At 42.8% G+C, this 9,952-nt stretch overlaps 1 protein-coding gene across 2 annotated transcripts; it reads right to left on the reverse strand.

Moving 5' to 3' along the window:
* Nucleotides 1-24: 24 nt before the first annotated feature.
* MRPS22 (mitochondrial ribosomal protein S22) lies at nucleotides 25-7,460 on the reverse strand. 2 transcript variants are annotated; one of them, XM_081910537.1, is made up of 8 exons: nucleotides 7,303-7,460; nucleotides 6,050-6,213; nucleotides 5,050-5,214; nucleotides 3,354-3,497; nucleotides 2,346-2,426; nucleotides 1,759-1,904; nucleotides 548-656; nucleotides 25-208 (listed from the first exon to the last, which is right to left on the reverse strand). In XM_081910537.1, exons 1-8 carry the CDS (start codon nucleotides 7,433-7,435, stop codon nucleotides 116-118), a joined length of 1,035 nt encoding a protein of 344 aa, XP_081766663.1. In that variant the 5' UTR covers nucleotides 7,436-7,460; the 3' UTR covers nucleotides 25-115. The 2 variants fall into 2 exon arrangements, with proteins under 2 accessions (XP_081766663.1, XP_081766662.1); XM_081910536.1 differs by having other exon boundaries at nucleotides 2,346-2,429.
* Between the last annotated feature and the right edge of the window lie 2,492 nt (nucleotides 7,461-9,952).

Below are 9,952 nucleotides of genomic sequence, written 5' to 3' on the forward strand. Positions count from 1 at the left end.
ACTAAAGCTACTTCCCATACGCTATACGGCAAAAAGTATTTTATTCAGAATTCTATATACATTTTACACCACCCTTCCACTCACAAACATCATATTAAGTGGATTGGTAAGTTCTTTATGAAGCTGCAGACCTAGGCGTAGTTGCTTGATAAGACTGGAGTGCAAGTTCTATGTATCCAGCTCTCTGTGATTCTGTCTTCACAAAAACCTGTACAAAAATGTAAATGATAATAATTAGGTAGCCAGCAAGCTTTTGGCTGTGTTACTGGCGTTGGGCTCCAGCAGGTAACCTCAAAATGACGAAACTAGCCTAATGTTCTAAATTACATTTTGTGAAATGGAGGATACAGGTTATGAAGTTAAAAGCTGCGCAGTCTCTAGTCCATATAGGAATTATTTAACACTGAATAAAGATAAGTTCTGTTCCATGGATGAATTGCTTCCACAAAAGTGTACAATATTTCTTGTCCCAAAACTCCAAAAAAGGAAAATCGCTGTGATAAGTACCTATCATATGAAAAGAGGCTGATATAAAAGATTTGTATACCTTAATTAAATCTAGTCCTTGGATGTCATATTCGTGTGCTTCTTTTGCTGACTGGCAATCAGGATGGAGCATGTGATACAAAGTAACTAAGCTTACTGCGTCCTCGATTCTGAAATACAGAAGTTATTCAAGACTTAATTGCTTTTCTAGGAACCATCACAGTTAGTACTCCACACAAACACATTAAACTGGAACTAGCTTGTTGTTTTATTAAATTCACTAGCTAAAAGAACTAAGTTTTGAGGAATTACTAACAGATGCAAGCCACCACTATGAGCAAATATCTTCAAAGAGGTGGGTTTTTACCCAGCTGAATTCATTTCCGATCTCAGCTTCACCCTTGCCACCTGTGCAGGTAGTGTCTCCATTTGGGTTCAGACCCATATAGGAGCCATTCCAGCAGTAGGGATTATATCATAGAAAGACCTCTCCAACACACCTCCTGCTCTGGGCGTTCTGTAGTCACACACGTACCTTTACAATATAAATCACCCCCTTTCAATATTGGGTTACCTCCCAACAGCACTAGAGTTTAATGCCGTTGTAAAACTATCCAGCATCACTGATGAACTTGTATTGGAGAAGTCTTACTTCCCACCAAGTTTAAAGGGATTATTCCAAAGGACTGCAGCTTCACAGGAAAATCCAATCTGATACCTTACCCTGACACTCGAATCACGTTCTGCAGCCTTACTCAAACTGAATTGATTCCTGGATGACACCAAAATATGTTTCGGATGAGTAAATAATAATAAAATGTGGGGGGGGGATTATTCTTGTTTTTATTATGTATTTTCTCTTTTTTTTCTCTTGTATTTTTATGTTGTGAACCACTCTGAGATGTATGGAGTAGTATATAAAGGGTGGTATACAAGTTTAATAAATAATAATAAATGGAACTGAATTATCCTACCCATACAGGTGGAAATGAAAATAAGCAATAGCTGCAGGAATTGCTAGCTAGGCATAGTCTATTATTGACAGGAAACACTATTAAACTGGTGTCTCATGGCAAACTTTTTCAAAGTATGTTAATGATCGCTAAGAACCCAGCCTACAGTTCCTGAATAAAGGTCAGCCAGTGCCTTGATCCTGAACACATGCTTACAAGTGCAACTAATCTCAGCAGATAGGCTGCTTAAATATGAACCTTTAAATTCTATATTGCCATGAAGAACCTAGATAACTCTAGCTCAATAAACAGCACTTACAAATCTCTTTGGAGCATGTCTATCAGCAATCCATCAATCCTCTTTCTATTTGTAAAGTACCACACCATTCCTCCAAAGTGTCTTGTTGAACGCAGCAGATCATATTTTCCATGTTTCTCAATATCATCATATGTCCGCTGATGAACCTGTGCAGAAGTTGAAACATAATAATGCTTAAACGTAATAGCTTCCTGAGTAAGTTTCCGGAATAAGTGTATGTAGCAAAAACAACAAAGACTTGGGGCACCTTAAAGACTAAACAAATGTAGCATTACCTTTCATGGACAAGTCCACTTCATCTGCATGTAGTGTTATCCTGAGTTGCAGGTATACACACAACCAACTTACAGGGTCAAGTAAGAAGGGGATTGTAAACAGTGGTGTCAAAGGGATAACAACTTTGAGGAATTATACCATCTGGCATATAGGATAACACTTTGGTCAGCTGCAGCCCATGAAAGTTTATGCCATAATAAATTTGTTTAATGTGCAAAAAGTTAAGACTGTTACAACAAAAACATGACTACCCCTTTGGAAACAGCATCTGTCTCAACCCCACACTCCCTGCCCAAATGTTGGCAACTCACTCTGATATAGTCAGGTGAATCTGGCTCAAACTGTACAAGGCAACGATCAAGGAGTTCTTCATGGCGGTCTTGAAGAAACGTTGTCTGGAACAATAGTAACAAGAATGAAATATAAATGAAGCATCCTGCATCAAAAAACCAGATTCAATAACAGTAATAGTCCAGGTCTAAACAATTTAGGGTTCTCATCCAACAGCAGTTGCAAAAATGTTTTGGGTTCGTTCTTTAATAGATCCTATCAAGATTACCAGCACTGTCAAAGATCTGGATCTCAAAGTAGTTTTATCAGCTTCATTTTCTTTGGATTTTTATACTACAGTGGATTGTTATACTACACCACTTACATGAGGACTCTGTTCTGGGGGTCTATGGGCAAAAACAAAATAGTGCACAGTGCCCCCACTAAAAGATGGGAGGGCTGCTTACTGGGGTCTGTGAAGGTTGCAGGTCTCAGGGCCCTCCTGTGACCTTCCCAGACCCCAGTAAGCGATGAGTCACCTTCCTTACCAGCCTCTGAGTCCTCCCACCTTCCCATAGGCTGCAAAGGATGGGATATGTTTCCTCATCCCATCCTGGTGTAATTAAACTGCAGTTTTCTCTAATAACCAAAACTGAGCATGGTAGTCTATTACTGTATTCTTAAATGCAACTTCAAAATGTGCTTTAAGATTCTGGGAAGTAAAACTCATTAAACGAGTTTTGGACATAATGGCAAACTGCAGGTTAATTATACCAGGAAATAAGTGCCCAGACAGGAAGGAAACCAGAAGACAGTGAGAATGGAGTGTGTATTTTCACTGCTCATTCCCAGCTTTTAAACTATGGTTTCGCAAACAGAGAACTGAGTTTCCAAATGGGCCATATAGCCTAAGGATAATTTAGAAAATCATGAAGGATACTGGTAAGGAAGTTGAGACAATGGCAAAGGTGCAGTAGGCCAAATATATTTGTCTCATATTGTTCACGTAAGATTAATTGCTTTGCACAAGGCTGAATACTAGCTTTTACCATAAGGTTTTCTTCTTTGAATAGAACTGGAGGAATAATTTTGCGCCCTTCTTTTGGGAAGTATATTTGTATCATTCTGTCCCGTTCCTCCCATGTGGCCTTGCGTAATGTTCCATTTGTTTCTCGAACTACAATAAAGCGTTCCTGAAATTGAAAAGAGAAGTAAGCTGCACTTGTAGTCATCTGTTCCATGTCTCTTTACTTTAAGATATGGAACAGTGCAAACTTAAAAGGCCAATTGTTTTTCAGTAACTTCTTATCAAGATATTTGAAAAAGTAAATTGTATCATGTCTTCTTCACAGTGAAAACAGAACGTGCTTGTTCAGCTTACCTGAAGCTGATGTTACTGCTGCTTGGAAGGGATTTAAAGACCAAAAAGCTAGGAGTATGGGAGTTACCTTACTAGTTCAGTTCTGTTCTGCTAATCCAACTGTCAGCCAATAGTCTCTAGAAAGCTCACAGGCTAGTCAGAACACAAGATATTGCCACCTGGAAAATCATTCTCTTTAGTTTCATTTAGCTATTATACCCAGTACCCCTTTATTGCCATACCCTACGTGAATTTAAGGCACAGCATATAGCCATAGGCGCCGACTCCATGAGGCTTGAGGGGGCCCGAGCCCCCTCAAATATCTCCGGCGCCCCTCCAGCAGAGCGCCATCGCCGCCCCTCCCCCAGCCCAAAATGCACAGGGAGGGGCGGGCTGCATGCCTCCTGCCCTCCCTCCCGAGCAAAAGCTCCACCCAATTTCCTTTGGAGCTGATTAATAGGCGCAGCACGCTCTCCCCTATTCGCTCACGAGGAGGCGGCGCCACTTTATTTGCATATTCATGAGCTTATTTATTATTCATGAGCTTTCCCGGGCCCCCCCAATATTTTTTATAAGTCCGCGTCCCTGCATATAGCAATGAATTCTATAGGTTCAAGTGTAAACTTAATTCCAATAGAAAGAATATAGTAAAGGAGACAAGAGCCCTGTTCAGTCATCCAAAAGAAAATGATTCAGGCCTCTGTTGACCCCATGGGAAGTATCTTGAGGGACAACTGGGATCAGATAGGGCACAAGTTCTTAAACTTGTGGTCTGCAATCTCTACTGTGATAGCCTGTGAAAAGGCTAACATCAGCATACTTCAAAATGAAGCAGCAGGATGGATGCTGCACCTGATCTGAGAATAAAGCTGACAAACATTACAATTTCACAGATCCTTGCTCACAAAAACAGGTCCATCTATCCTATTAAAAAGGCCTGACTGCAGTTATTAAAATGTGACCTTTGTGTTTGGATTTGTAGAACAAAAAACAAATTTATGATGTGGTCTGTCAAGACTCAGCCAATATTCAAGTGGTCCATGGAGAAAAAGTGTTTTTTTCAGAAGCATCAAGTACTACTTTACAAGAGGGTATAGGCCAGCCCAAGAATATAGTGTCACAACATGCCATGAGCAAAAAGCTCTCTGTGTCCAAGGATGGCAAAGTTCTTCCTTTCTTCAAATCCATCAATGGTATTTTTTAAAATAGTAAAAAACCAGACCCAGCTATCTATCCTAAAACTGCATATCCTGATTCCAGAAGCAGCTGCTGTTGTGATCCTGTGTATACAATAAAACAGTGCATTTCCTTGTAGATTACAGTGTCTATTAGTGTAACTGCAAAGTGGGTAAAATTCATTTTTACAAGGTAGCTAACAGACTCACACGGTGAGGGGTGCTGTAGGCTAGGTCAGTAAATACATATTTATAAGGTTCTATTCCATCCAGAATCTTGTCTTCTGCTAATACATCATTAATTGGCTCCCGCTCACTTAATACAGGAGGCATTTTGAGCCTCTCTTTAGCCTTCTCAACAGCAGCTTTTGTGGCCTAAAAGAAAGAAGTGAGTAATTAATTGCACAGAAAATGTCATATTGGAAAATCATCTAACATAAAAAATGTGTGAATATTTGATAGATATAGGTTTTTGAAGGACAGGGGGAGAAATGGTTTAGCCATATATGCAAATTGAAATGGTGACAATTAAACCCAAAGGTTTCAGATATTTTTGCATGTCTTACTACAATTTTTTACACCAAAATTATTATTTGTTGTCATTTCATTGGCAAAACATGTTAGCATTTGATAATTGTTCAAAAATACTAATAAAAACATGGGTGATAAATGAAAGAGCAGATACATATTTTTTTTACAAGCTGCACCTACTATTATTGATCTGAGTTCATGGAAATACTTATTTACATGCCCCATAACTAAGTGTCTGGGATATTAAAGAGTTGTGACCACATTAGCATACTTCAAGTTAGATTTCATCAATTTTCATGTACTTGATTGCCATCTGGATCAAAATGAGACAGAGAGATTTTTTTCCTGCTGTACAGGGCTACTCTGAATCAGGTACTGTTTACAACATTTCAACATTCATGTTCATTATTACCACTGCATAAACAATACATTTCTCAAGGTATATTATATGGTCATTGTATTGCTCTGAATAATTTAAATTATTTTAAATGTTTTTTCGCAACTACCTTGGTATGTTAGAATCACAACATATACATCTTAAAAAATATATAAATGTTTTGAGTGCCTATATTTCCCAACTCTTCTTACGGCCAAAGCAAATAAAGAAAAAACAACCAGAAGTGTCTTCTATTCATATCTTAAATCCATATATATTATTTCTTGAACAGTGGCAATATACCTCCTCCAGCTGTGCTTCTGTCATGAGCTTGTACGTCGGGGGGTTGAGTTCTTGTTTTACTGGCTTAAAGACTTTCTGCAAATTCAGTCCTGTCATCTGGAAGAGTAAGTTCTGAACTTTTTCATCCGTAAAAGAAGGTTTTGGAACATCAGATTTCTTCTCCCCTGAAAAACAAGTGGTTGGTCTAGCACAGAGCTTTCCAAACTGTGTTAGTGCGTCAGCTGCAGTGTGTTGTATGATATCTCTTATAAGGGGTTAGCTTAACCTCTGGTTTGCTAGTAAAACTAAATTACTGTGCTGCGGAATAATGCATGTCCAAAAAGTGCATCTCCAACGTGAAAAGTTCAGAAAGCTCTGGTCTTGCAGGAAAGCAACAGCTCAAATACTGTTTTAAAAATGCAGTTTTGAGAAGTGAGACTTTAACGATACTAAGGTGCCAGCTGTAATTCAGAGATGACTTATGCATGTTTTAGAGGGACGCAGGTGGCGCTGTGGGTTAAAGCCTCAGCGCCTAGGACTTGCCGATCGAAAGGTCGGCGGTTCGAATCCCTGCGGCGGGGTGCGCTCCCGCTGCTCGGTCCCAGCGCCTGCCAACCTAGCAGTTCGAAAGCACCTCCAGGTGCAAGTAGATAAATAGGGACCGCTTACCAGCGGCTCTGGCCCACCAGAGCAGCGATGTCACGCTGGCCACGTGACCCGGAAGTGTCTTCGGACAGCACTGGCCCCTGGCCTCTTGAGTGAGATGGGCGCACAACCCCAGAGTCTGTCAAGACTGGCCCGTACGGGCAGGGGTACCTTTACCTTTACCTTATGCATGTTTTATCTTAAGAGTCCCATTAAACACATGGGGACTAACTTTTGGTTGCAATATTGGATGTTTTACAAAAAAGACTTAGGCTACAACCCTAACGTCCTGCCCAAAGCCCTGCCACTTGTGTGGGCCAGTGTAGGGAGGGTGGGAGAGGCGCACGGGGTGGGGTGGGGGAAGAGATGCTTCTTTCACTGCACAACAGATCGGTGCCAGCCCAGCCCCTTCCCCTAAGCGTCCCATTTTTTGGGGTGGGGTCGTTAACCGGCAAAAGCCAGCAGCAGCAGCAAGTTCCGCCTGCCCACGTGCCTCCTTGGTTAGCCCTTGAGCCCCAACCAGGTGAGCCATTTCCACAGGAGGCGCTTTCAGACGCGACGTCGCCTCAAGCGCCCAACGTGGGGGGCAGCCTGTCCGCCTGCATCCGCCCCCCGAGGGAAAGACTCACCCGCCTCCGGGCCTTGGCAGAGGCCCCGCCATACCCACGCGGCGCGGCGTCCCTGCGCCCGCTGCCTCAGGAGCAGCGAAGCCACGGCGACCCTCCCGCCCCGCAAGCACCCAGACGCTCCTAGCGCAGCCATGGCGCGGCGACCCGGAACTTGTCCCGCATGCGCTTCCGGGTCGCAGCGCCGCTGGTTCCTAAGGTAACGCAATCCGGAAGCTGCGTTTAATCAGTCCGCTCTAGGCTCCGATGGTGCAGCGGCTTCTATGCTTGCGCCATAGAGAGAGCGCCGGCTTGAAGCGCTGGTGCTGTGCGTTGGCTGTGCTTTTGAGTCCGTCCGCACCCAGCACTGCGGGGCTTGGTTTGCGTGCAAAAAGCAGCAGCGAAGGTGGGAGGGAGAGAAATCCACACGAGAGAGGAGGCGCTCGAGATAGGCACCTCGTTCTGGTTTAGCGCGATTTGTTGCAATGGCAGCTCAAGGCAGCAGCACAAACGCTGCCCTGTGACGCGAGTGGGGCTCAGTTTTAAGAGTTAGTGCAGGGATAGGCAAACTCAGTCCTCCAGATGTTTTGGGACTACAATGCCCATCATCCCTGACCACTTGTCCTGTTAGCTAGGGATGATGGGAGTTGTAGTCCCAAAACTTCTGGAGGGCCGAGTTTGCCTATGCCTGAGTTACCGGCTGGGTAAAGCGCCTCCAGCTGCTGCTGCTTTTTTAAAAATAATTTTTATTGAATGATTTTATGTTACAAAAAACAATAGAACCATACTACCACTAATTATAATTAAGAAATAAAAATTACATACATCAATATTTAGTTTGTTATTTGTTATTTACCGTCTTATTCCCTCCGAAACATTCCATACAAAAACACACATATGTGCAGACACCCACACACAAAATGATAATAATGAAAGTAATGAAAGTGTGCCTCCAGGCAGGGTGAAGTCAAACTGCTGGGTTGGCAGAACCAAGGGGGCCTCCCCAAGGTGCAAGTCTGGGCAGTGTGTATGGAGATCCTGGGCTGCCCAGATGACAAAACTTGGCTTTGCTGATGTGGTCCAAAGGGAAGCAGAGCAAGACGTTCGGCACCAGCTTGGCTGCAGGAGTTGCTGGAAGGAGGAATACAAGACACCGTCCAAATGTCGTAGGGACTCTACTCTGGATTTGTGCAGGGTTTACTCATTCACCCCTCTTCTCCCGAAGATATATATCCCCAAAGGCAGTGAAGGTAAAGATCAGAGTTTTCGTTCTCCCGAGATGGGCTACCTTCCCAGGTTGGCATGCCCCATCTGACCCTCACTTCCCTCTACACAACTGCCTTCTTGACTGTTGGCCCCACTATTGGTCTTGTCCACTCAAGTCTGCCGGAACCTGGCTTCACATGCAGGGGAAGTCCCTAACTCACCAAAGGCTTGAGAGCCATTGGCTACCCTCACCTGGTTTAACCAGCCAGTCGAAGCTGTTCCCAGCGTGTGGCCAGTCACATGTTGACAGCTTCTAGGAGCCACAGGTGAGAGCTGAGTGCAAGGTGGACAAACTGCCCCAGAAGGAGCATGACATGTCCCCCACCTGAGGTACCATCCCTCCCCATGCCGTCTTGGGGATTTTCTGTCTCTTATGTGATGACACATCTGGGTGTGCCACAAAGAATCAATCAATCACATATTTACACCAACTGTAAAAATACAGAAGAGCAATGGTAATCAAGCCTCGCTTGGACTAGGAGAGAAATGGCAAGCTAACCCACCAAATGTTGTTTAACTCCCATCAGACCTAGCCAGCATAGGCAGTGGTCAAGGGCTGGTCCTGCACAATAATCTCTAGAGTACCACCATTTCCACAGCCCTTGACTAGGAACACCTTACAACAGACTTGCATGAAAGGTTCTGCCCGGGAATTGTAACTCTAGAAGTTTTTAATGGTTGATGTTTTATTCTATTTTTATTTTTTTGTTGGGAGCTACCCAGAGTGTCTGGAGCAACCCAGTCAGATGAACGTTATATAAAATTATCATCATCATCATCTTTATTAAAACATTTACATTTCCAACACCTTTGTGAACCCTAAATCCGAAATCAAGGTTCAACAGGCAAAACAGTTTAAGCTATCATAAGTTTGTGAAACATTGTGTTTGTCTTTCAAAAGTTCCTTTCCTCTTAAAATTTAAATCTGGCCAACATAGGGCTGGCGTATTCAGTTTCAATTTAAAGGCAAACCTACCTAATTTGCACTTCCCAAAACAATGTGTGAACCAAAACACAACCATCCTTTGAAATGTGCTTTTCTCATAATTTTGTGCTGCAGTGCTCCAGGCCAGTACGTAATGTACATAAGTGCACATGCTAGGGTGAACTGAAAATAACATATACGGTAAAATGCATTATATTGAGTAGAATTGTGTACAAAGTTTGTGTACAAAAGTTTGTTAAGTTTGGACAAATTTCCACTAAAGTGCTGCTGAATTCTCATGTGGACTTAAAAAAAATATGAGCTGATGGGGAAATGTGGAGATTGGAAAATAAGAAAGTGAAATAGATAGATATGTCCATCCCTAACTATGCACCTTTGAGCAGACTGGATAAGGGGGGAGCCAGCTGCTGATGGAACAGTTGACAGGCCTGCAGGCTGGGAGACTTAGAGGCTGCACACTTC

This window comes from Podarcis melisellensis (genome assembly GCF_964234715.1).
Source record: "Podarcis melisellensis genome assembly, chromosome: 5".
NCBI lineage: Eukaryota > Metazoa > Chordata > Lepidosauria > Squamata > Lacertidae > Podarcis > Podarcis melisellensis.

Coding starts and splice junctions, on each gene's coding strand:
- MRPS22 (XM_081910536.1), bottom strand. CDS start 7,435: ATGGCTGCGCTAGGAGCGTCTGGGTGCTTGCGGGGCGGGAGGGTCGCC. Junction 6,214..7,302: donor CTGCCAAGGCCCGGAGGCGG/GTGAGTCTTTCC, acceptor CTTGTTTTTCAG/GGGAGAAGAAATCTGATGTT. Junction 3,498..5,049: donor CCTACAGCACCCCTCACCGT/GTGAGTCTGTTA, acceptor TTTCAATTTCAG/GAACGCTTTATTGTAGTTCG.